Raw genomic sequence first — 27,693 nt, 5'->3', positions numbered from 1 at the left:
ATATAGCACGGTGCCGTTTCGGAGAGCAATAATTCAAAAAGAAAACAACAAAAAATATTTTCCAAAACATACCAGGCACTCTTTGGGATAAGAATAATTTTGTATACATTTTTATTAAATTCCATATAAAAATATATTTTAAAGATTTTTCATATATAAATATATCTCTTTCCTCTTTTATCCATAATACAAAGATTTTTTATAGGAAAAGAAAAGGGTTTGAGAAAACACATTTGTTTCAAACTAGATGTACATAATTTAAAAAAATGTCTCCTGGCCAGGATACCAACACAGACTTTTATAACATTACTTCCATTAATTTATCCCCCTCTAAACACAATGACATGTCATGATGAGATATCTAGGTAATAGGTGTTCTATACATAAGCCATAATCAGACCCATATAAGAGATTAGCTATAAGAACCGGTTCTGGAGATTTTTTATCCAGACACCATTGGTCTCCGTTCACACTTGCGCTTTTTTCTTTTTACTCCTTTTCTAATTTTGATCCGAAACCAACAGAGACAGTTCCTCTTGTATGATAGCAATGCAATTGTATATAAGGAGTTAAATATTCATCTTTAAATCTTGCTATACTCGGGGGCAGCCGAGATTTCACCCAAAGGTGAGCAAATTTAAGCAATGGAGCACGCTCCTACATTTAAGAGTCGGAATCCTGCTATGCTGGTATCCACGTTAAATTTTTATTCAGACACCATTGGTCTCAGTTCACACTTGCATTTTTTGCTTTTTCCTCCTTCATTTAGAATTTTGGTCCGAAACCAACAGGAGCAGTTCCTCTTATATAATAGCCATGCAAATATAGATAAAGAGTTGAATACTCATCTTTATGTTGATCTCGCAACTCAAGGTGGACTGAAAGTTCACTCTTTTTCACTATGTTCCTCCTCCTGGAGCAATTGTAGAGTTAAGGCAGATTTTTAGAAATATATCAATCGGGTTTTTCACCCCTTCAATCTCATCATTGGCAGATCACAATTCCCACATGGAAGGTTCTCCTTATATCCACTCCATCCACGGTCAATCCTTATGTTGAATAGCTTGGATCTTCCTATACTTGGGGGCAGCCGAGGTTTCACCCAAGGTGAGCAAATTATAGCAATGGAACACACTCCTCATTGGAGAGTCGGTATCGTAATATGCTGGTATCCACGTTGGTTTTTTCTGGCAACACTGGAGACTGCAAGACGAGGCAAGGTTGACGTCACTACCTGCCAGGTGTAGACTAATTGATCAGCTGACATGTTTCAACCCGAACCGGGATTTCCTCAGAGCCATTTCGCGAGTTCAGTAAAGTCTGGCATCTTTATAGTGCCAAATTTTGACGGAGACCAATGGTGTCTGGATAAAAAATCTTTAGAACCGGTTCTTATAGCTAATTTCTTGTATGGGTCTGATTATGGCTTGTGTATAGAACACCTATTACCTAGATATCTCATCATGACATGTCATTGTGTTTAGAGGGGGATACAGTAATGGAAGTAATGTTATAAAAGTCTGAGTTGGTATCCTGATTGCTTAAATTTGCTCACCTTTGGGTGAAATCTCGGCTGCCCCCGAGTATAGGAAGATTTAAAGATGAATATTTAACTCCTTATATACAATTGCATTGCTATCACACAAGAGGAACTGTCTCTGTTGGTTTCGGATCAAAATTAGAAAAGAAGGAGTAAAAAGAAAAAAGCGCAAGTGTGAACGGAGACCAATGGTGTCTGGATAAAAAATCTCCAGAACCGGTTCTTATAGCTAATCTCTTATATGGGTCTGATTATGGCTTATGTATAGAACACCTATTACCTAGATATCTCATCATGACATGTCATTGTGTTTAGGGGGGGATACATTAATGGAAGTAATGTTATAAAAGTCTGTGTTGGTATCCTGGCCAGGAGACATTTTTTTAAATTATGTACATCTAGTTTGAAACAAATGTGTTTTCTCAAACCCTTTTCTTTTCCTATAAAAAATCTTTGTATTATGGATAAAAGAGGAAAGAGATATATTTATATATGAAAAATCTTTAAAATATATTTTTATATGGAATTTAATAAAAATGTATACAAAATTATTCTTATCCCAAAGAGTGCCTGGTATGTTTTGGAAAATATTTTTTCTTTTTGCACTATATATATATATATATATATATATATATATATATATATGCACACACTGTATACAATATACACGCCCATATTACATGTCTATAGATGCGGATATACAAAATACTAACATTATACACACTATAGATATAAAATACACACACACACTATATATATATATATATATATATATATATATATATATATATACACACACACACACACACACTATTATAAACAATGATCCCAGGACATAACAATGTATACAGATCGCACATACCCTGATCACTACTTATCAGCAGATGTTACATCCTGGTGTGAATAGGACCTTTGATGATGTCACCGTCATGTGATCAGTCACGTCTTGCTTATGTCATGGTCATGTGATCAGTCACGTCTTGCTTATGTCATGGTCATGTGACCAGTCAGGCACAGGGTTGTGGTGCTCTAGTAGCAGCATGTACTCATTCCCAATGTGTTGTAAACTGTGACCTGTATCGGCAGCAAATACAATTTGTATGTCTGCATGTAGCTCAGCTGCTGTGTAATTTATATGCAATAGAGTTGTGTGGTGTGTACTTGTAGCGGTGCTATGTGTATGTGCGGCCGCTTTGTAGTTTGTATTTTACTACCGCAAGACCTTGGGGCAGATTTAGGCCCCATGCACACGACCGTAAAAGACCTCCATTTTTGCGGTCCGCAAAAACGGACCCATTCGCTTCTATTGAACGTGGACACCTTTCTGTATCGCTACGGATGAGTGTCCGTACCCCAGAACTGTGCCGGGAATTATGGAACATGTCCGTTTTTGGTCCGCAATAGAAGTCTATGGGGGAAGCCAAAATTGCGGATGGCTACGGAGATGCGTCCGCAAATACAGAAGTGTTGCTAAGCGACACAAAGGGGATTTCCTTTTTTTAACCAGGCCTCTTTTTTTGCGGATCCGTATAAACGGATGCACTGCGGACCGTATTTGCGGATACCATTCAGCAGAAATGGGTACGTTGCTGATGATTTGCTGACGACTATAAAGCAATACGGAACCGTATTTACGGTCAGTATTTGCGGATACGGTCGTGTGCATGAGACCTTAGAGGCGCACCCCTCTCGATAAATCTGTCGCACCTCCCCGCTGGCCATGTGGCGCCATCCATCCCCACCGAACATAAAATAAAAAGTAATCAGACTCACCTAGCCGCTTCTCATCTCTCCCTTCGGCTCCTATCAGCGTGCGACCGCTCATACAAGGTCCTGACACCTTATATGCAACTCAGAACTGACGTCGACGTCATCAGTGCCGAGTCACATACAACGTCCTGACGCTGCCCGGCGTCAATAAATTGTATGAGCCACGTCATGCTGAGGGGACAAGAAAAGAGGTTGAGGTGAGCATCATTTTTAATTGTTCGAAGGGGGAAATGGGCTTTGGTGGGTAGTCCAATAAGTGGGGCTATATATGGGGCCGAGCACGGGCCTTTGTCTTACCACGCATCAGAGAGAAATCTAGGAGCTGGCGTAGATTTCCACTATAATTTGCAAATGTTTTCTGGCGTATATTATAATAAAGTTGTCGGGCTGCTCTGACCTGCCCCTTTTGTGAAGCCACGCCCACTCGTCGCAAGGATGGCGTAAAAAGGCCAATAGTTTAGGATCCTTTTGCAACTTTCCCACGTAAAAAATGATAGCGCGTGGTATACTTTGTTTCATACTGGGAGTCAATGGCCGACGAATGCCACGGTCTGCCATACAGTCACATACATTCTCCCAGGGTATACCTCCGACGTGCCAGAAAACCAAGATGTGAACAGAGCCTTACACTCATCTGAAATGTATATGTGCTGAGCTCTGTATTATGCATGTAAGGCTGGAATCACTCAGGCAGTTTTTTGTGGAAAAATTTTTTATGCAATTTTTTGAGGCAAACACAGGAGCGGATACAAAACCCAGAAGCACCAGTGTTTCCTTCTTTTTGGATCCACTCCTGGTGTGATTCCAGCCTTGTTTTTTCTGATCATTGGATTTCTGTCGCAGATTTGCAGTTTTAGGCCTCATTTACACGAGCGTAATATACACGCGTGCGACGCGCGTGCTTTTCACGGGGCAGTGCAGACGATGCGTGAATTTTGCGCAGCGCGAGTGCGTTGCGTAAAACTCACGACATGTTCTATAATCGTGCATTTTTCGCGCATCACGCACCCATTGAAGTCAATGGGTGCGTGAAAACCACGCATGCCGCACGGAAGCACTTCCGTGCGAACTGCGTGATTCGCGCAAGAGCTGTCAAAAGGATGAATGTTAACAGAAAAGCACCACGTGCTTTTCTGTTTACAAACATCCAAACGGAGTGTCAAATTAGAGATGAGCGCACCGAACTTCACCGGGTTCGGCCGAACTCGTTTTGACCGAACCCGGCAAAAAAATTTACGTTACGCGACGTCGGGAGACAGTCACAGTCCACGGTGCTGAAAGAGTTAAACTGGTTCAGCACCATGGACAGTGACTTCCGATCACAATATACATGTACGTGTAAAAAAAAACAGAAGTTCTGACTTACCGATAACTCCCGGGTTCTTCCTCCAGTCTGACCTCCCGGGATGACAATTCAGTCCAAGTGACAGCTGCAGCCAATCACAGGCCAAGCACAGGCTGCAGCCAATCACAGGCTGCAGCGGTCACTTGGACTGCCGCGTCATCCTGGGAGGTGGGGCCGGATGACAAGAGAGGGACGCGTCACCAAGGCAACGGCCGGGAGACCGGACTGGAGGAAGCAGGAAGTTCATGGTAAGTATGAACGTCTTTTTTTTATTCACAGATTGGTGTATATTGTGATCGGCATTCACTGTCGAGGGTGCTGAAAGAGTTACTGCCGATCAGTTAGCTCTTTCAGCACCCTGGACAGTGACGGACGTCGACTGGCCTCATCTCTATGATGGCAGCCGCGCATCATACACGGATGACACACGGAGCTGTCAAGTGCCTTTTGCGCGCGCAAAACGCTGCGATTTTTGCGTGCGCAAAACGCACACGCTCGTGTAAATCAGGCCTTATCTGCTGCAGATCCTCACGCAGGTTATATTTTGGGGTATATATAATTTATTCATTAACTTTTATCAAATATTTTTTTTGGGGGGGGGGGTAATGGAAAAATAACTAATTTCACTTTTCTTTTTTGCATATTAGACTTACACAGTTACCATGTGGTATAAATACCGTTAACTTTATTCTTTTGGGTCGTTACGATTACAGCCATACCAAGTTTATACCGTTATTTTTAATGCTTTACTACTTTTGTAGTATTGTATTTTGTTTCACCATATTCTAAGAGCCATCGTTTTTCATTTTTCTGCTGACCTAGCTGTATGAGGGCTTGTTTTATGTAATTTTTATTGGAACCATTTTGGTGTACATACAACGTTTTGATCACTTTTTTGAGTTTTTTTTTTTTTTTGAAAGGCAGGATGAAGAGAAAACCGCAATGTATGTCGGCCGTATTTCCTGGATCGAACGCACTGCAGGGAGCCGGGCTCCTAGCATCATAGTTATCTATGACACTAGTTGCCACTGCCTCCCTGCGGAACTACTGTCCCGTACTGAAATCATGATTACAGTATGGGAGTTTTCCACAGCGAGTCAGGGACTCCTAGCGTCGTACATAACTATGATGCTAGGAGCCCGGCTCCCTGCAGTGCGTTCGATCCGGGAAACGCAGACCGTATATCATGCACAAAACACACTCGTGTGTGGGAGGCCTTATAGGCATACACTGAAGGCAGACGTGGAGGTATTAGTTAGCGCCCCCCCCCCCCCCCCGGCTGCCATGTAATCCATCGGCACCCCGCAATCATGTCACGGAGGTGCTAATGGGGTGATACAGGAAGCCCCTCCCTCTGAAACAACTTCGATGCCACGGTTGCTATTAGGGGTTAGATGGACTGGATCAAAGGTAACTTCGATGCCGCTCGATAGAGCAGTAGCCCTGTGGCGGCATGGCAAAAAATGCGTCAAAACCGCACCGTGTGAATATACCCTAAGGTCGGGTCCCCAGGCTCAAGGGGGCTTCTACAGGGCAGATCTTTTTTCCAGTAAAAAGTACCAATCAACGATAACAGCATGTCGATCGGCGCTTTTGCTTCATATACAATGATCGTGAGAATGGGGACAAACTATCATTAATACCATCGTTGTAACTAGTCAACAGCACATTCCGGAATGATGTGCTGTCAACAAATTATAATTTTTTAAGCTGCATAATAGATCCAATCAGTAGACAAATGAGTGTTTGCTAGTTGTAGGCCAATTGCAGCCATGTTTAGGTGGGCCAATAATTAGGAACAAGCGATCATAATAGCACACGTTCGCCCAATCATTGGCCCATGTAAAAGGGCCTTTACAGTTAAAGTCAGGTTTTTCTGGTAAGTAAATGTAAAAAAAAAATAAACAATTAGGTTTTCTCATGCAATTTAGCATGTGTGGTGTGCCAGTCTCTCTGCCAATGCTACCCCCTCCCTGTGCCCATTTGCTAAACATGGAGACCCTTAAAGAAGCCCTGTCACCACATTATAAGTGCCCTATCTTGTACATGATGTGATCAGCGTTGTAATGTAGATTACAGCAGTGTTTTTTTATTTAGAGAAACGATCATTTTTGACGGAGTTATGACCTATATTAGATTTATGCTAATGAGTTTCTCACTGGACATCTGGGCGTGTTTTACTTTTTGAGCAAGTGGGCGTTGTACAGAGGAGTGTATGACGCTGACCAATCAGTGACCAATCAGCGTCATACACTTCTCTCCATTCATTTACACAGCACATAGCGATATACCTATATCACTATGTGCAGCCACATAAACACACACTAACGTTACTGCAGTGTCCTGACAACGAATATACATTACCTCCAGCCAGGACGTGATGTGTATTCACAATCCTGACACTTCGCTAACGTTTCTGTGAGATTTACAACAAGCCAAGCGTAATCTTGCGAGATTACGCTGTAAAATGTAATTTAAAACGAGATTACGTTTGCCTTGATGTAAATCTCACAGAAACGTTAGCGACGTGTCAGGATTGTGAATAGACCTCACGTCCTGGCTGGAGGTAATGTATATTCACTGTCAGGACACTGCAGTAACGTTATAGTGTGTTTAAGTGGCTGCACATAGTGATATAGCTATATCGCAATCTGCAGTGTAAATGAATGGAGAGAAGTGTATGACGCTGATTGATCACTGATTAGTCACTGATTGGTCAGCGTCATACACTTCTCTCCACAACGCTCACTTGGCCAAAAAGTAAAACACGCCCAGTTGTCCATTAAGAAACTCATTAGCATAAAGCTAAAATAGGTCATAACTTCGTCAAAAATGATCGTATTTCTAAATAAAAAACACTGCTGTAATCTACATTACAGCGCCGATCACATCATGTACAAGATAGGCCATGTATAATGTGGTGACAGAGCCTCTTTAAGCTACTTAGTTGGACTCAGACATGGAAGGCCCTGCCCCCACACCTCCCCCGGTTGGAATCAGAAGTGATCTCTGGCATGACCTCCAGCACATTACATCAAGAGTTGAAACCCTGGAATAAGACTATGACACCCCTCGGTCTTATATTTTCCAACTACAGACTACGGTGGGGTCTCAAACCATCTGACATGCAACATCACTTGGAAGACCTGGATAATAGGGGGAGGAGAACAACCTTCAGAATAGGGGCCTCGCTGAAGCTGCTGGAGATGAAGATCTCTATGTCACTCTTGAGACTTCTTTAATTCTCATCCTGGGTGAACTGGTCTCTCACAAAATTAAATTGGATAGAGCGCATAGGGATCTTTGCTGCAACCTAGGGATGTAATCTGCTGTGTCCTCGCCTTTCTCCATGGCTTAGGCCCGGGGTCTCAGGAATTTTGACTTTGATGGTGCACCTATTCAATTGTTTACGTACTTATCTTGGCTTATGCTCCAGCAAGGGCCATCTGCGCCCCTTACTGACTACACAGAGAGACGAATACATGATTCCCTTTTCGCCCACAAAGATGGGCGCTCCGCTATTCTCTGGGACTATTCCGGCCTACACTTCTGCGGAATGATGGACGTTCCCGTTTCTGCCGCAGGTCTGGGAGATATAATAGTTTCCTTGTTGTTTTTTCTTTTGTTGCTTTTTATCAGTTTGTATTGTTTGTGTCTCCCCTCTCCTTTCATAGGTATTTGCTCCCTGCACTCCACAGTCTGGTGGACTATGCCTTTTATAGTTATTCCTTATGGAATAACTATAAACTTCTCCTCAATTTTGGATTGGGCGAGTGGGACATTTGCTGTATAGCTTCTTCTAGTCTGTCACCTTCAATTTCAAAGGCCTAAATTCCAAAGGCCCTGCTTTAATGTGAACTAAGAGCCATTCCAGCTGATGTCATTTTTTTCTGGAGATCCACCGCGACCAACCAGGCAGCTTTCGATTTGCTCACCCCCATTTTCCTACGGCTATTTTACTTTGATGTACGTGTCGGATTACAATTGTTACCTCACATACGGATCCTCAGGGTCGCTATATAAACCATAGCCAACCCCTTGTCTTATGTAATATTTATGTCCCCAATGTATCCCAACTCTCCTTGCTCACATGTTTATTTTTTTTCTCGTTTGTGGGCCTTGCCACCAGCGGCTTGGATTGTTGGCAGTGACTTTAATATTACTTTTTCTGAATTAATGGAGGCTATCTTTATCTGATAATCTGACTGAAAGATTGTTTACATTTTTATTAGAAAAAGTATCAAGTGGAGTTTCAACCCTGGTTCCTTTCATTGTTAAACTCCTTCCTAGAAGTTCGCCCATCCCTCATACTATGCTTTACTCTCACATTACCCTTATCCCTAAAACGGGTAAAGACCCCCAAGGTTGTGCTAGTTATAGGCCCATAGCCCTCTTGAACTCCGACTTAAAGATTTATACCCTTATTTTGGCAAATTGTTTGGCTACCCTCTCGCATACATAAGGACCAAGTGAGTTTCGTCCCCTGTTGTCATGGTGGGGATAACAAGAGGCGTATTGTTGACTTCATGGACGTAGATACCAAGCAGTCCAATTCAGCCTTGTTGCTTAGCCTTGTTGCTGAAAAAACTTTAGACCTCTTGGGCTGGTCTTTAATGTTTGAAACATCAGGCACTTGTGAAACAGGATCCCAATGGTAGTTAATTTGGAGAAAAGAATGGGCTCTGCATTATAATGGAGCCCATTAATTTTTCCAAACTATAGCTGGATGATAACACACCTCTTAATCATTGAAATCAGCTGTTTCAAATATTCCAAAAATCTTCATTTATTCTGTATGGAGTATGAGCGCCACATGCAGAGATCCATGTACTTCCACGCCTTGGCAGCTATCAATGAGGTTATTAATGGTTGTCTGAGGAATGTCAAGATTGGCTGCTGGCAGCTTCCTTTGCAATTGCCGACCAATGACATCCCAGATGTGCTCAATGGTTGACAAGTCCGGAGACGCAGGCCATGGTACCACGTTTAGGTCCCGTGGACTGCACAGAGTAGCACAAGCAACATGCGGCCTGGCGTTGTCCTGTTGAAAAACGGCTTCTAGGACACTTTGGAGAAATGGCCGTACCACTGGTTCCACTACCAAATCAATGGATTGCCAAGCTGTTAGTGTACCTGAAATGAAGTTTAGAGAGGTCCAACTACTGTACATTATGCCACCCCACACTATAATTCTGGGAGTAGGACCGGTGTGACGTTCCCTTGTGAAGTCTGGGAAGAAAAAAACCGTACACAGTGTCACATGGTGCAAGATAAACCTGATAGGTAAGGTAATTCGTAGTGATGGTAAGTTATTGCACCCACCTAAGGTCGTTTGTACTGGCAGGTACAACTTAGAGATGTAGGCAGTAGTAAAACAAGGTTGCAGCTTTCAATATCCAGATGCCGGCATCAATTGTATTGTGCCGCGAGAAATAATTTAAAAAGGTATATATTTTTGAAAAAAATATATGAAAATGGATATAGGAAAGCGCTACTCAAAGGAAGGATCGGCAGAGTAATAATAATGGGTGAATTTACTTTGCAAAGAAGGGCAATGCATTTCTTCATCAGGCCAAAAATAGGTAAAAACATAACAAAACAGACATCTTAAAGAGGCTCTGTCACCAGATTTTCAAACCCCTATCTCGTATTGCAGCAGATCGGCGCTGCAATGTAGATTACAGTAACGGTTTTTTTTTTTAAAACGAGCATTTTTGGCCAAGTTATGACCATTTTTATATTTATGCAAATGAGCCTTTCTTAAGTACAACTGGGCGTGTTTAAAGTTATGTACAACTGGGCGTGTATTGTGTGTGTAACATCTGGGCGTTTTTACTTGTTTTACTAGCTGGGCGTTGTGACTAGGAGTGTATGATGCTGACGAATCAGCATCATCCACTTCTCTTCGTTAACACCCAGCTTCTGGCAGTGCAGACACAGAGCGTGTTCTCGAGAGATCACGCTGTGATGTCACTTCCTGCCCCAGGTCCTGCATCGTGTCGGACGAGCGAGGACACATCGGCACCAGGCGACAGAGGCTACAGTTGATTCTGCTGATTCGTCAGCATCATACACTTCCATTCACAACGCCCAGCTAGTAAAACAAGTAAAAACGCCCAGATGTAACTAACACACATAATACACGCCCAGTTGTACTTAAGAAAGCCACATTTGCATAAATATAAAAATGCTCATAACTTGGCCAAATATGCTCGTTTTAAAAAAAAAACAAAACGTTACTGTAATCTACATTGCAGCGCCGATCTGCTGCAATAGGAGATAGGGGTTTGAAAATCTTGTGACAGAGCCTCTTTAAATACACAATTGGATAAGGGGGAGGAGATCAAAAGAAAAAAAAAGAAAAAAAAATGCAATAAATTGCAATGACCACAACTGATGTAAATGACGACATCAGGGATACAATCAAAATTAAGACCGGAAGAAAGCGGTAGCAAAAGATGATGGATGACCGAAAGATGAAATACAAAACATAAATACAATGTAACAAGTTTACAATCTGGCTTTTATGCCCCCCACATGCCACAGATTGGAGTGAGGTGCTTGAAAATGTGATTATTTGCAGATCTTAGCGACACCTGCTACTTCCTCGATTTGTGTAACCTTACGGCTCGTCCTTCTGGGTGTTGCAATTTTAATATTGAAGAGTGTAAATAAATTTGGTATCATCGTAATTGTATCATAGAATAAAGGTAACATCCCATTTTTACCGCAGGACGAACGCCGCAAAAACTAGACCCAAAAAACAATGGTGGAATCGCCGCTTTTTGCCCTTTTCAGTTTTCCAATATATTATATGGTACTTTAAATTATACAATGAAAAACTGCAACTCGTCCCTCAAAAAACAAGCCCTCATACGGCTATGTTGACGAAAAACTAAAAGTGTTTTTGGAAGGCGGGGAGGAAAAAAATTGAAATTGACTGCAGAGAATGGGTTAAAAACAAGTTAAAAAATAATGCAAATATTTTTTAATATCAATCATTTTTAGTAAATAATGTCTAAACAGTAAAAAAAACAACTATACATTAGGGTATCCCTACACTTTGTCATTTAAAAATGACCTATTTTTTTTAATGTATTGTTTAACCTTGCTAGCCTCTCCCTTATGGAGCGTTTCCCATGTACATGTCCGGTTGTAGTGTGTGACTACTTTTCTCTAATGTCGTACTTAAACATTTTAGAAGATTAATTTTTATGTATTTTCAAAGATAGATTTTAACTTTATTTGGTGTTTTTATCATTTCATCATCGATGTTATAGGTTAGAATTAATTTGGAGAAATAAACTCAGTTACTATAGCTAAAGAGGTTTTCCACCTTCTGACAACTGATGGCCTATCCACCGGATAGGTCATCAGTACATGGTCTGTGGAGGGTCTGACATCCAGACCCCACACAGATCAGCTGGTATGGTTCCTCCGTGCACCGGACTTACATGGCAGAAGTAGTTGGCTCCGGCCATGGAATAGTGGCCGAGCTGCAGTACTCAAGTAAATAGGAGCAGACCTGCAGCACGGCCGCTATGCGATGTACGGAGCCAACTGCTTCCGAGCTCGGTCCATAGCATTACATCCGGTGCCCGCAGGCCACAGTGCGGGGTCCGGGTGTCAGACCCGCACTGATGATATACTGATGACCTATCCGGTGGATAGATAATCAGTTGTCAAAAGGTGGAAAACCCCTTTAAGAAACTTTAGAAGGTACATACTGAAAGTACCTAACCCTTTACTGCAGTGTTAACTTGACTTTCTATTGTGCTGACAATTAGCTTAAAGGGATTAGAAACAGGGAGAGAACCTCCAGCTCACCGGTCTGCGTCTCCAACAGCGTCCATCGGATTCCCGCGACGGCCCGCGGTGTGAAACAATGATGAAAAGGAAAAGTGATCCAGCGCTGATGTTGATTTAAAAGGGAAGTGAGAGTCCCATGTTTATTAGACAAATATAAGTAAAACTGAAAAGGGAGACGCAGTCCCAAAGTGCAAGTAGTCAGGGTGTATGCCTGAGCCTACGCGTTTCGAACGCGATCTGCGTTCTTAATCATGGCAATCTTTCTTGCCATGATTAAGAACGCAGATCGCGTTCGAAACGCGTAGGCTCAGGCATACACCCTGACTACTTGCACTTTGGGACTGCGTCTCCCTTTTCAGTTTTACTTATATTTGTCTAATAAACATGGGACTCTCACTTCCCTTTTAAATCAACATCAGCGCTGGATCACTTTTCCTTTTCATCATCTTAAAGGGATTGCCTAGGATTAGAAAAACATGGTTGCTTTTTCCCAAAACAGTGCCACACCTGCCCACAAGTTTTGTGCGGTATTGCAGCTCAGCTCTATTCACTTCAATGGAGCTTAGCTGCAATACCAGACACAACCCATGGACAGATGTGGCACTGATCTGGAGGAAAACAGACATGTTTTTCTAATCCTGAACAACCCTTTTAACTTGTATACAGGTGGAGCTTCTCGTTGAACAATTAGGATTTAAGTAAAAGTTCTCGTTGAATATAAGCATCACTGGGTATAAGTAAATGGGGGAGGAATCCTCCAGCTCACCGAGCCCGGACAGCGCATGGATCCTCGTGGCGGCACGCAATGAAGATCAAAGCAGAAAAAGAGAAACTTGATCCAGCGCTGGGTTTAAAAGGAAGTAATATTCCAACTTTATTCCAAATATATTAAAAAGTCCATATACAAAAGGGTTGGATGCATCAGATAGCGAGCCTACGCGTTTCAGACAAATCACTTATCCTTACTCATGGCGTGTTGTATGGGTAAGTATACCAAGCGGGTTAGTGTGGTATGGCTGAAAGTAAGCCACTTGCGTAGGGGGTGTTTAAAGCAGTGGGATTCAAGACTGGTTAAGGAGACAAGTGGGATGGTGTTATGGGGAAAAACGCATGCGACAATTTGAGGCAGGAAAGTGTAATCACTTATAGGCTCTAAGGGCCAGAGGTATGTCTCTAGCCGTTTCCCAGGGTAAACCTGTTTAATTCAAACGTTGGGAAGCGCTGCCTGGAAGATCTAGGCATCAGTACTTCCAGGAGCCATGTTATGGGGTCAGATCAGGAAGAGAACTAACAAGACAGTTATGTTAGGCCTTGTAGCTAACTAATGCGGGATACTGCAAGGGAAGCCATAAAGGAAATAGCATTAAGTGTGCGGAGAGTTAAGATGGTATGTATGGAGTGAAGGGTCTGTACGGGGACGGCGTGTTTCTAGGGCTGTGATGACTGCTAGGAAGGAACAGAAAGAAACCGGTCTTCGCAATCTGTGGGCTACCCCCATCCAAAAAAAAGGGACCAGGAGCCACGCAGATATGGTGGATGGTGGCATGGTATCTGGAGTTGTGCAGGGAGCTTGGTTCCCAATGACAGATATGCTTTGCACTGTTCAATTTGGTGGAGGATATACCACAGACAGTGGTATAAAAATAGTCTGTGAGCAAATCAAATATAAAAAAAGTAAAATTCGGATTATAAATGTTTTTTAATTCAAATAATTTCCCTGGAGCACTACATCTGAGGTCAAATATTTGCTACAGTCTGAACAATAAAATGGCTTCGCTTCTTATGCTGAGCAAGGGCTGCTCTATGGCTATACGTTTTCCCACATTCTGAACATGAAAAGGGCTTCTCCCCTGTGTGGGTTAACTGATGATTAACAAGGACTGATTTCTGTCTAAAATATTTCCCACAATCTGAACATGAATATGGTTTCTCCCCTGTGTGAGTTCTGTGATGTTTAACAAGATCAGACTTCTGGCTAAAACATTTTCCACATTCTGGACATGAAAAGGGCTTCTCCCCTGTGTGACTTCTCAGATGTTCAATGAGACTTGATTTCCTTGTGAAGCTTTTCCCACAGTCAGAACATAAAAAAGGCTTCTCACTTGTGTGAGTTCTCTGATGTTTAACAAGATTTGACTTCTGGCTAAAAGTTTTTCCACATTCTGAACATGAATATGGCTCCTCCCCTGTGTGAGTTATACAATGTTCAAGAAGATGTGATTTTTTAGTAAAACATTTCCCACACTCCGAACATGAAAATGGTTTTTCCCCTGTATGGATCACCTGATGTTTAACAGCTGCAGACTTGTGGCTAAAACATTTCCCACATTCTGGACATGAAAATGGCTTCTCCCCGGTGTGAGTTCTTTGATGTTCAACAAGACACGATTTTCTTGCAAAACATTTTCCACATTCAGAACATGAATATGGTTTTTCCCCTGTGTGACATTTCTGATGTTTAACAACATCCGATTTCTGGATAAAACATTTCCCACATTCTGGACATGGAAATGGCTTCACTCCTGTGTGAGTTTTCTTATGTTCAACAAGATTTGATTTCGTAGTGAAACATTTCCCACATTCTGAACATGAAAATGGTTTCTCCCCTGTGTGAGTTATCTGATGTTTAAAAAGATCTTGTTTACGGGTAAAACATTTCCCACATTCCAAACATGAAAAAGGCTTCACCCCTGTGTGGATTTTCTGATGTGTAACAAGAACGGATTTCTGCATAAAACATTTTCCACATTCTGAACACGAAAATGGTTTCTCCCCCGTGTGAGTTCTTTGATGTACAATGAGATCTGATTTCTGTTGAAAACCTCTGTCACATTCAGGGCAAGAAAATGGTTCCTCCCCTCTGTGTCTTCTTTGATGTTTAAAAAGAACTGATTTCTGGCGAAAACTTTTCCCACATTCTGAACATGAAAATGGCCTCTCGTCTCTGTGAATTCTTTCGTGCATAGAAAGATTGGATTTCTTTGTAAAATTTTTACCACATTCAATACATGGAAATATTTTACCCCCTGTCTCCCCTATACCTTCTTTAACAATCTGTGATTGACCAGATGAGGGTTCCTCGTGATTAGTGGGGTCAGTAGATAGATCTCTGCTGTGAAGGACTGAGGGTGTATCGGTGGTAAGAAGTGTTGTGGTATGTTCTACATGATTATCTTCTGTGATATTGTGATATTTGACTTCATAATCTGGAGATGAATTGAGATTTACCACGACCTTTGTGGTGCGGTCATCTGTTGAAATAGAAGCAGACTTTATTTCCCCTTTTGTTAAAGCAAAATAAAGTTGATATTTGAAAACGTTACTATATGAAGCTTCCTATACAATGACTAAAACATGTTACAAAATATAGTTTTCAACTCATTAACATAAGAAGTTCTCTATTTCGACAATTACACATAAAAAGCAGCGTGATAATAAAACTGTAAAGCAAATAATCTTCACCTACCAACTTTAAAACTGTCACTGCCAGGGATGTATGTAAATCAACTAACACGGCTAGAATTTAAGGGCTAAAGCTTGATTATTTTGGAGCCCAGAATCTTAGCTTTTCGGGAGGTACAAGTAGACAGACTCACTGTCACCTACTGTATCACTTCCAATGACCTCAGGCGTATGAGACATACATTTTGGTTCATATATTCCCCCCCTTTACAATAAGAGAGGATATATCTGTGACATTAAGTGGGTCTGTTCTTTTGCTCATCTAATTACCCCCTGCACTTAATCAGGCCATTTGTTAATTCTTTGACTATCATCGAGTGTGGAGAATTTAGTTGATTTTGTGAATTAATGTTCTTATTGATATAGGCATAAGTGACATGTATTAACTCGACACATCCAAAATTGTCATTCGTATCTAAGGCTCTGCTTGGGTCAGACTTTTAGCCAAAAACGTCTTACGCTTTGATACAAAATTGCATGAAGGCGCCCATAAATGTAAACTGCTGCGTAGCAATCATAGAATGTGCCAGATGTCTATTGTCAGATAATGTATTAATACTCTAAGGTAAAGTAGAAGGCAATGACAGGATGTGAGGTGAAGAATAGGTCCCCACTAAGAAGATTTTGTCTGAGATGGTACGGACATGGGGGAGAGTACGAAATAAAAGATTACTGGAGACGGAACAAGTAGAACATGTCCCTTTTGTCAGCATTTAGCAGATCTGTCATATATTTATTCTGTCCGTTCTGAGGGCAGCAGAAAATAGTATCAGGTGCCGTAGTTTGGGAGACAGAAATCAGCACCTGATACTAATTTACAATTCATAGTTGCGGCGTGCGTCCAGTGATGCGACTCCAAGGATATGAATATATTAACGCTCGCCCCGCCCTATAGCTGCCGATTGGTAAATTCTCCCAAACTACGGCCCGACTAAGAGACAGACCACTGAGATTAGCGCCTGTCTCTTTCTTATGCTGCCCTCAGACAGGGCAGCAGAAATATCTCACTCATCGGCTTGTTTATCACTCACCATGGCGAATATGTGTAGGTATTTCCTCCTTACACGGCTGGGTTACACCTGCATACGTCTCCTCTTCTTCTGTTATAACTTCATCTTTGATATCAGACAATTGTTTAACCTAATTTACCATATATGGAACAAATAATGTACAATTATGAGGACAGTTTAAGATTAAAGAGGACCTGTCACTAGGTCATATAAGTTGAACTGGTTTAAGGACCTATATAGCGCTTTCTCCCTGATTCCAGCGCTGTTTTTCTTTTTTTCATGGACCCTCCCACTCCAGAGATATGGCCCACTGTTGTGTTGGCTCCTTATATGCAAATTTTCTGTAGTTCGCCAATGGGGTGACGCTAGCTTCCCTGCCTCTGATGCTGATCAATCAGTGTGAGGCAGCTTGAGGGTAGTTAACACCCAGTTGGCTAACTACAGCAAACTACCATAGGGGGAGCCAACACAACAGTGGGCCATATCACTGGAACCCCTCCCCCCCCCCTCCTGATCCAGGCAAAAAAGAAAACCAGTGCTGGGATCAGGGAGCCAGCGCTATTCAGGTCAGTAAACCATTTCAACTTATATCACCAAGTGACAGGTCCTCTTTAAGAAGAGGAAACCAAAAAAACATTCATAACCAACTAAAAAAACTAAATGCCTCCACCCATATATATTTACACAAATAAGATAATGAACTCCAGTACGGATATCACCTCTCTAAGCATAAAAATAATATATACATATATTTGTGTAGCAATCATAGACCAATACCACTATATAATATGTATAATATTGGATGAGATCTCCGTTCCATCCACCTGATAATCCTGCGGGACATTCTGATTTTCCTCTGGATAATCCTGGGAACACAATGGACTTGGACATCTCTCTGGTGAATTTCTGTTACTAGATCCATCTGTATAAGACACACGTGCATGGAATAAGTACATAGTCTATATGTGATTGTCAAGTTCTGGACACTTCTCGGTGATCCTCAGACATTCAGATTTACGAAGATGAAAGGAGCTCTACAAAAAATAGCGTCAAACAGCCCGCTAGGTGCCAGTAGCCCGATTTAGGAATTACTAAAGTAGAGGTTTGTTTTTAGACAAAGACAACATTGTATTAAATGTCTTTGGTGTAGAATAAGGGCCAAAAAACTGAATAAAAAAATTAAAGCACTTCCCTGGAAATTTTTTAATGATACTTGTGCATTATTTGTAAAATTATACCGTCTACTAATATTATCTTTAACCCTTTTTGGTTCCAGCCTGTTTGGGCCTTAAGGATGAAATAATTTTTTGTTATTTTTTTTCATTCTCACATTCCAAGAGCCATAACTTATTTATTCTTCCGTCAATGTATGGAGGGCTTGTTTTTGTGTGGGTTTTCGTGTTTCAATAATTTTTATTGAAGGTTTTCCAGAAATACACCCTAAAATACTATTTGCTTTTGCAGCTGCTGCTTGACACTGAGTACTGCTGCTTAGCTTACTTGCAATCAGAATACCCAGGTCCTTCTCTTGTTCTTTTATCCCCAGATTTATTCAGTGTAAGGTATATACATTAATATTATTACCTAGGTACATCACTTTACATTTATCAACATTAAAATTCATCTGCCATGTTTTTGCCCATGTTACCAGATTAGCTATGCCTTGCTGTAATATTTTATAAACAAGTTAAGAACTAAAAAATATTCTTGAATACATTTTACTCTGAAAGACTAGATGCCGACATCATTTCTCATGTCTCTTTTGACAGTGATTTTCACCCCTATGCGGATCTGCAGTGGACTTCATCCTTTGCATTGCAAATATGTAATTTTTTGACAATAAACTCCCATTAATGGTTGTCACTTACCAGTGCTCAGATCTGTAGGAATTTGCTCCTCCTTACACTGGGTTACACTCTCATATGTCTCTTCTGTTATAACTTCAACTTTTATATCAGTCATTTTTGCGACCTAATTCACCACATATGGAACAAATGATAAACAATTAAGAAGAAAGTTGGAGAAGTTCAAAAAGGTAAAATAAAAAATGGTATCCACCAACTATCAAGATAACAAAATACGACCACCCCATTCACAGTCTATAGGACTGACAGAGATACCTGATTGATGGACTCTGCTATCTCAGTCAGTCCCCTAGACATTGAATAGAGCGGTACTGCGCACTCAAGACCGCCACCCCATTCATACGGGAGACCCTCATTCTTGTGATCGGTGGGGGTTCCAGCGATCATCTAATTATCACCTATTCTATGGACAGGTTAAAAATGTGTCTCGTGGGCCAAATCCTTTAAATCTGTATCTGAGGGATCACAATAGGGGCGTAATTACTGTGTGGGCCATAAAAAGGGGTACTATTAGATAAAGGTGTTGTGCGAATGGTATTCATAATCTTTTATTGTAATTAAAAAAATGTTTTTTTAAAGTGTGGGGAAATAAAGAATACAGAGGCCACTAACATGAATGTAAGATATAGTAATGGTGGCAGGGATTTTTCTAGCCTGGCCTCTATATGTAATAAAATAATGGGGGGAGGTGGGGAAGGACATGCTCTCTGGAGATGCAAATAATATATAGTAAGGGGGAGGCGGTGGTCTCTAGCCTGCATATAATATGTAGTAATGGGGGAGTGAGATTTCTAGCCTGTATTTAAAATGAGGTAGTTGAGGGGGATCTCTTGTGCTTGCCCCCAGACTTGAATTTGTCAGCCAGTCTCTGAGCATTTGGTAATTCCATCTACCTGATGATCCTGCAGGACATTCTGATTTTCCTCTGGATCATTCTTGGAGTATAGAGGACTGGGACATCTCTCCGGTGTTTCTTCCTCACTGGATTCATCTGTATTAGACATACACACAGTGATTAAACACAATGGGCCGCATTTATTATTCATTTAAGGGCTGATTTTGGTAGATATTACACAAGTTAAAAAGTCGCATTTAAATTTGCACAAAATTTTGACCCAATTTGACCCAAAATGGATGTAGCAAGAAGAATCCGCTGGGGAAAGCCTCCCAAAAGTCTCCCTCTGAAGATCTCTTATGAAGTCTATAGTACGCTATATAATGTTGGCAGTGGACCAGGAAGCTGCACTACAAATCTACCTGACGATTACTAGGAGGAAGCGTTCTGAGTATGAAATTCAAAGAGCCCAAGTGGAATGAGCTCAAGTATGAAGGAGGATCCAATCCTGACGCGGAGTAAGAAATCAAGATTAAGTCCTTAAAATAGAAAGAGATGGAGGACTTACGCCCTTTCTTCTTTCCTCAATACAGCTGACTTCTCCAGATATATCTGAAAACAGCGAACCAAATCCCGGGAGCCTCAATGAAACTTCCCCTGAGAAGACCTGTCCTGTAGAAGTACTAGAAGGAATATCACCTGGTAACATTAACAAAGGATGGTCTAAGTAGGACTTTATCAGGTAGGGCCAAAAGCCTGAAGTTCACTATTCTCTTTGCAGTTGTGACTGCTAGTAGGAGAGAGATTAGTTACAGAACATTGCTCCAAAGACTCAAAAAGGAGGCTCATTTAGGACAAGAGGAAGATCCCAATGTCACATAGGGTTTGTGGACCCACTGGGCCGTACCGCCTTAGCGGTATGGCAGCTGGCCAATGTCTATAGTTAGTATAGGGTACCTGTGGCAGATCGGACAGTAGCAAGGCAGGCTCGGCTGGGACTAGGCAGCAGGTCAGGCATGGTATACAGCACGGCATGACTGTGGCTCAGCACAGTACTCGACCAGGATAGTACGGAATGCAGGCAACAGGAACACACTAGGAGACCATTGCATAGACAAATTAGGGAAACAATAACGCTCAGGCATCGAAGCAGGGGGCTGGACCCCTCTTGTAGTCCAGGGTACTCACGGCCTGATGCTTCATCAAAGTCCGCTGCGGGCGCTGCCCCTTTAAGAGCGGGCACGAGCGTGCACGCCCACCCTACGGGATATGGCTGAGGTCAGTGGAAGTGAGTGCTGGCGTCTCCTAGGAAGGAGACTGGGGCCAGCACTTGCCGACTCGTGGCTGCGGCTGTCATGGGGAGAGTGGCGCTGATGGCCCGCAGCCACGGACATGACACCCAAGAAGAAACCAGCTGTAAAACCCAGGGTCTAAGTCTAGAGACAGCTCTAAAAAAATCTTCCTAAAAGTTAAACTTGAGCGTAGTGGATGCCAAATGATGCGGACAAAGCTGCAATGGATGTGGTAGAGGAGTTTACCTCTGGACCTCAAGACATCCAAGATTTTGTTAACCTCAAATACAGTATCAGGACAGGAAGAGGAGACTGGTGGACGAGAAGTCTTTCTTGGAGAAGTGATTCAGGAGCAGAGGTTTGATAAGTGATACATGAAAGGCATTGGGTGTAGGATAGGATATACACAGGGACTGAAGAATGTGGAGCTTGTAAGAATCAGGGTTGATTTTAAATGACATAGGAACCCAAAAACCGTGGAGCAAGTTTAAAATACGATAAACCAAAACACAATATACCAAGGGAATCCATGCAGGCAAAATATATGTTTAATGAAAAGAGCAGTCAGGAGAGCAATAGTAGGAAGGCCAGGGAGTGGATTGAAGTGCGCCTTTTTCGAGAAACCGTCAACTACGACCCAGATCACGGTACAGCCAGAGGAACTTGGTAAATCAGTAAACATTTTATAGTGACAGGAATCCTGGGAGAATCAGGAAGATGGGCAAGGGATGAAGCAACCCTGCAGGCCCTTTGATGAGAAATATTCTTCTGAGCCCAAGTGGAGCAAGCTGCAACATTACCATTTATGTCCCGGGACAAAGAAGGCCATCAGAAGTGATGAGAGGCTCAATCTTCCGTAAAACAGGATGCCTAGAGAACTTAGAAGAAAGACCACAATAAGGAATTTGCTTTCTTTGGTTAGGAGGAACAAAAGTCTTCCCGGGGGGAATATTCTGAACTTCGGCTGGAGCCAAAGGCACAATGCGACTAGGGTTAATGATATATTGTTGTTCAGGATCCTGATCTTCAGAGTCAAAGGACTGGTATAAATGGTGATGGGATGACAAGCTCCTTCTAACAAATGTCTCCATTCTTCCAGGGCCTATTTGATGGCCTGGAGTTCACAATCTCCGATGCCATCATTTTTTTTCAGCTGTCGAGAAAGCTTTGGAGAAAAACCTTTATCTCCTTTCTGGGAGAGAATTGCACCTACTCCTACTGATGACGCATCCACTTCCAGAATTAAAGTTTTGTTGAGATCCGGTCTATGGGGAACTGAGGCAGAGGAAAAGGCTTGTTAAGGCTGAGAAAAGCGGAGTCAGCTTTAGGAGTCCAGTTTTTTGCATTAAAACCCTTTTTGCCAATAATAATGCTAGAAATTGTTGAATAGCTTTGAGTACTAGGGGACAAGGCCATTTGAGTACTGCGGAAAATTTTGCTTGATCCATTTGAAGCCCTTGATCTGAAACTATAAAACCTCAGAAAGATAAACTGGTTCTTTCAAAAATACACTTCTCCAGCTTGTGAGGAGTGTTGAGATTTAGAGGGAAAACTAGAATGTCATCAGAAGCTGCGGGGTACGACTAAATACTCGAAGCGTCATCTCTGGTAATAACAGCAGTCTTCCACTCATCACCTTCACGTTATCGGACTATATTGTATGCGCCACGTATATCCAGATTGGTGAAAACCTTGTCAATTAAAAAGCTTATTATTGGCAGAGGATATTTAGTCTTAATTGTGATCTCATTGAGCCCTCAATCAATACAGGGCCTTAAAGAACAGACTTTTTTCTCAACAAATGAAAAAGCCAGCTCCAGCCGAGGAAGATTTTCGTATAAACCCCCTCTCCGGCTTTTCCTTGATATATTGCGACAGCTTCGGTCTCACGGATGGACAGTGGATATACCTTTCCTCGAGGTGGGTGGAATTGGGTATCAATTTAATACCACAGTCGTAAGGTCTGTGAGGAAGAAGAATCTTAGCTTGACTTTTACAGTAGACATAATTAAAAACTGGTATAAAGCTTCAGTAAATCGTTCAAAACGTATTTCCCTGATCATGGCCTAGGGGTTCAGATGACAGACAGACATTGTTGATGGCAATTCTCACCAGAATGGGTTGTTTGACCAGAAGTCCAATCTATGGCTGGAGGAAGCTTCCGTAACCAGGGAAGGCCCGAAAAAAGAGGACTAAAGGAATTTTCTTAAAATATAGAGCTAAATTTGTTCGAAATGGAGCGTTTCCGCTTGCATGGAGATGGGTTTAGTAACCTGATTAATGGCTTCAGGAAAGAAAAGAAAAAAAAAGAATGAAAGAAAGAGGCTTGTCCAGAAGAACAAGGATCCGATACGGGAAGATACCCGTGCCGTAAAAACCTTCCGTACAAAATAGGACATGTCCCATTTTTTAATTTTACTTTATGAGAGCACGGTCCACAAATGAAGATAATAATAATATTCTTTATTTATATAGTGCCAACATATTCCGCAGCACCTTACAGTTCAGGGGGTACGTTGTACAGAAAATATCAGACATTAAATATCGACAAAACTAATTTACAATTCAAACAAGAGAAGTGAGGACGCTGCTCGCAAGAGCTTACACAATGACTGTCCCCAGCCGGCCGTGCCCGTAATCACAGAACGGGAGCATGGGGCCTAAAGCATGCTGTAGATGTGGACAAGTCAACAGGTAAAGGTACATTTTGCAACAGTATTGATGAGTTGTTGTTTTATTTTTGCTATCGCCTTCAGCTTGTCAGTATTTTCCATCTAGGTGGCATGAGTGTGCCATCTGTTTTTCATGTCCATGGAAAAAATTAAATAAAAAAGTGTCCTCAATTGTTCCAACCCACTAAAAAAACCCAGGATGGTCGCATGAACGCAGAAACACTGCATTTTCTATTGCTTATAGTATAAAGAGGATTGTGAGATATTACTCATGCGTATTTTATGGTATCATTCGTGAAAAGTGGATAGAGAGCATTTCATTATGGATGGATGGCCCGTGAAATATGAATTGGCCCATTAACTATAATGTGTCAATATTCAGTCCAGTTGCTGTCCGTTCTACACTTGGCCAGCACCCAGACGTAAAAATTATTCTTCCGAACGAGCTCTAAAGCTGGGCTTTTATATATAAAACTTTTTAGTTAACAACGAGGAAGGTCTCCTCTTACCTGGTGATGTCAGAGTCTGATGATTCTCCATGATGATGTCATCATACTGATCCTTGTGTCCTTCTAAATACTCCCACTCCTCCATGGAGAAATAGACAGTGACATCCTGACACCGTAGAGGAACCTGACACACACAAATATACAAATTCAGTGGGGAAAAAGGGTCAACCATGGGTGGATTTTCCTATTATTAGATATTGTTATTGCAGTCAGATGTTTTTCCATTCGATTCAGAATATTATCCTATGTTTGTGAAATACGAAATGGCCCATATTTATTAATAATGGCATATTTTGTGCTATTGAACCTTGAGATGGTCTGTTTGTATTTCTGTAAAGGATCTGCCAGACACAGCTTCTGTGTCGACGCCCGTGGGTAAACAGTCTGCACCTGCTCCTATGTCTGTGAGACTGACTCCATCTTCCACCACTCAGGATGGCAGGCTTAGGAGTTGGAGAGCCTATCACAGCCTGGCCAGACGGAGCTAGCTCCCGCCCACTGTCTATTTATACCTGCCTTTCCTGTTCCTCCTTTGCCTGTGATTCTGCTCTGCTTGTTTCCTGGCTCTGCTGCTGCTGCTTGAACTACTGATCCTCTGCTTGTTATTGACCTTGGCTACTGACCACTCTCCTGCTCAGCGTTTTGTACCTCGTGCACTCCTGGTTTGACTCGGGTCGTTCACTACTCTCGTTGCTCACGGTGTCTCCGTGGGCAGCTGCCCCGTTTCCCTAGCTTCTGTGTGCCCTTGTCTGTTTGTCTGTCGTGCACTTACTGAGCGTAGGGACCGTCGCCCAGTTGTACCCCATCGCCTAAGACGGGTCTTTGCAAGTAGGCAGGGACTGAAAGGCGGGTAGATTAGGGCTCACCTGTCTGTCTCCCTACCCCGTCATTACAATTTCTTTTTAGGCCTGCTATGAGCAGCCATACATTTGCGCCACTAATTTGCACCATTTTTAAAAAAAAATCCTTTGATAAATAAGTCTAAACTACGTTTACAGCTTCACCTAATCCACTTTTCTCTCCAGTTTTTTTTTTGGCCGTGATAAAAATTGTGCAAAGCTTTGAAACGTTGTCTCCATATGGGTGAAATATAGATGACCTATATATTTTATCTGTATTATAATCAATGATGTCCTTTATTTGAGGATGAAGCCATAAAGTTTATATACGGATCGTGTGGCTGGAGACGGCTTATACATACTTTCGGACTATACTAACTACTCACATAGTGGAAATATTTTTACGATTTCCTTTTTTTTTAATGGTAGGAACGAAGATACATTTCTCTATAAGGCCTAAGTCAAGTTGTGTTTTTTTCTTTACGTCGGAGGATTCTTAACGTATACCTCAATCAGTAGCACTGTGCCCGGGGGAAGCTCCTGACATCATTGTCCATATATAGACAGTAACGTCTGGAGCGTTACAATGCTGGTGTCCTCGGACAGCATTCCGGTAGCGCTCTGGCTGGAGACTACAGACACTATCTGCACCCTATATCCCCGCAACCACAAAAACTTTATTGCAGCCGGAGTCCCCTGCTGCTTTCAAAGCAGCCAGAATCCTCGGCTGGCATCTTTGCCCGGGGATGCTATGCCACAGAAGCTTCCCTGGGGTAGGCCCTGTGACGTAACTCGTCAGTTCTAAAGGCCTTGCGGACGCCGGGGAGAGTCCTATTGTGTGAGCCTCTGCTGCCTCGGGAAGCTCCAGCGATTCCTTGTGATGCAATCACAGGTGGGTCCCCAGTCTCATTATCCTTCCAATGCCCCGATCAGCTTTGATCGTAGTATTCAAGGGGTTAATGGCAGAGATCAGAGGTTTCTATGATCTACACTGATAGAGCAGGACTGCGGCTGTGTATTAGAGCCGTTGCTCTGCTCCAGTTTGTGCTGTGCCCACACGATTAGAACGTTGTCTTTGCTCGTCATGATCCAGCAATGTCCAGCCGTTCATGACTAGCATAGCCGTCAAGCATCGCTAACCAGTTAAAATCCAAGAGATCTTTCAATGACGGATGGAAGATCATGATTAAGATTAACTTCATAAGCCACTTGAATACTAGTTCATTTAGCTTGAGTACGTGTTCATCTGAATCTCAATCAGAGGGGTTAAACATCACTTGTTTGTTCAGCAATTTTTGGTGCCTTTCATCCACACACAAGGTTATCGTCATCATCCACACACAAGGTTATAGTCATCATCCACACACAAGGTTATAGTCATCATCCACACACAAGGTTATCGTCATCATCCACACACAAGGTTATAGTCGTCATCCACACACAAGGTTATAGTCGTCATCCACACACAAGGTTATAGTCGTCATCCACACACAAGGTTGTAGTCATCATCCACACACGAGCTTATCGTCATCATCATCCACACCCCTCCCTCCCGGTATTCCCAGCAGTCCTCACCTCTCCAGTCAGCAGCTCAGTGATCTTGTTGGTCAGGTCCAGGATGTCCTGATCTCTCTTATGTATTAGTGATTGAGGTGGAGACATCGTGATAGGAACCTGGTTCCTGCTCCGTCCTTCACCCTCTTCAGTTCTCTTCTTCACTACTATATAATCCTGTACATGGAGACATTGATGTCACTTTATACATTCCCGTCACCTCTCCCGTCATGTGCTTGATGTATTAAAATACAAATCATGACATGGGATATAATTCCCAGAATCCCTCACCTCTCCAGTCAGCAGGTAGATGATCTCTAAGGTGAGGTTTAATAGTCTCTGTGCCATCTGATTTTTGTCCTTGCCCATCACTAATAGGTCAATCAGGAAAAGACCTGTTTAAAGAAACCAGAGGGAGACTGAGTACGAATGTACACTCACTAACTTGATTCTGTGGGTTAATACGATTACGGAGAGGTCTTGCAGTATATCATGTTTCTGACAGGCTCCTATTAAGCCCTCCTCTGGCAGAAGGATGGCGGACCTGAGGGCCTTCATTAGGCCCCCATCCAGGCTGCAATAACAACCATCGGCACCCCGTGATCGCGTCGCAGTGGGTCCAACCACCTCTTTCTAACACCTTAGATGCCGTGATCACTGTTGACTGAGGCATATAAGGGGTCAAAGCCAACTCCATATTCCCCCTTCCCGGCTAGGACGTAAGTATACCCTTTTTTCTTTGCGGCTGTGCATCTAATTAAGCGAGGGGCTAATTAGTCGCAGGTGCTTTAATTTAAACAACAGGACTTCATTCTGAGCTTTGCTCAACAAGTGGCTTGTGCATAAGTGGAGTTAAAAGGACGAGTAAAAATCCCTGTAAGTACTCTTCTTTTACATTTAAATTGTTCACAGTTCTTTGCAACTAGGATAATCGATAACAAGATTGGAGGTTTTCTACAGTGCAGTTTGCCATATGTATGCAGGAGTGGAGCCGGAGTTCCAGGGTGAATACCTCTGTGGCAGATGTGAGCATGTTGTTCGCCTGGAAGTTTGAATTAGAGATCTGGAAAAGCAAAATGCAACACTGCGAGCGATAGACAATTGAGTGGAGCATGCTGATCACTGAGCAAGAAGTTAGTGGGGTTGAACTGGAGAGTGAAGACATGGGTGTAACGTCTATGGCCACGGCCC

General features: G+C 42.3%; 1 protein-coding gene across 5 annotated transcripts in view; it reads right to left on the bottom strand.

The window, feature by feature from the left end:
• Positions 1–27,693, bottom strand: part of LOC142663395 (uncharacterized) — a 62,383-nt gene that overhangs the window by 18,975 nt on the left and 15,715 nt on the right. For 3 of the 5 annotated variants that reach the window (XM_075841996.1, XM_075841995.1, XM_075841997.1), the window contains exons 2-9: positions 26,794–26,897; positions 26,524–26,679; positions 24,110–24,233; positions 19,695–19,792; positions 18,805–18,907; positions 17,761–17,858; positions 16,958–17,066; positions 15,506–15,715 (exon numbers count right to left, since the gene is read on the bottom strand). In XM_075841996.1, coding sequence (XP_075698111.1) covers positions 15,506–15,715; positions 16,958–17,066; positions 17,761–17,858; positions 18,805–18,907; positions 19,695–19,792; positions 24,110–24,233; positions 26,524–26,679; positions 26,794–26,871 — 976 coding nt within the window. In that variant the 5' untranslated portion in view covers positions 26,872–26,897. Of the gene's footprint in view, positions 1–14,225; positions 15,716–16,957; positions 17,067–17,760; positions 17,859–18,804; positions 18,908–19,694; positions 19,793–24,109; positions 24,234–26,523; positions 26,680–26,793; positions 26,898–27,693 lie in introns of all 5 variants that reach the window. The other 2 variants (XM_075841999.1, XM_075841998.1) reach the window with 2 other exon arrangements.

The sequence above is a fragment of the Rhinoderma darwinii genome, chromosome 11 (assembly GCF_050947455.1).
Source record: "Rhinoderma darwinii isolate aRhiDar2 chromosome 11, aRhiDar2.hap1, whole genome shotgun sequence".
Taxonomy (NCBI): domain Eukaryota; kingdom Metazoa; phylum Chordata; class Amphibia; order Anura; family Rhinodermatidae; genus Rhinoderma; species Rhinoderma darwinii.
This window is presented reverse-complemented; position numbering and strand designations above follow the sequence as displayed.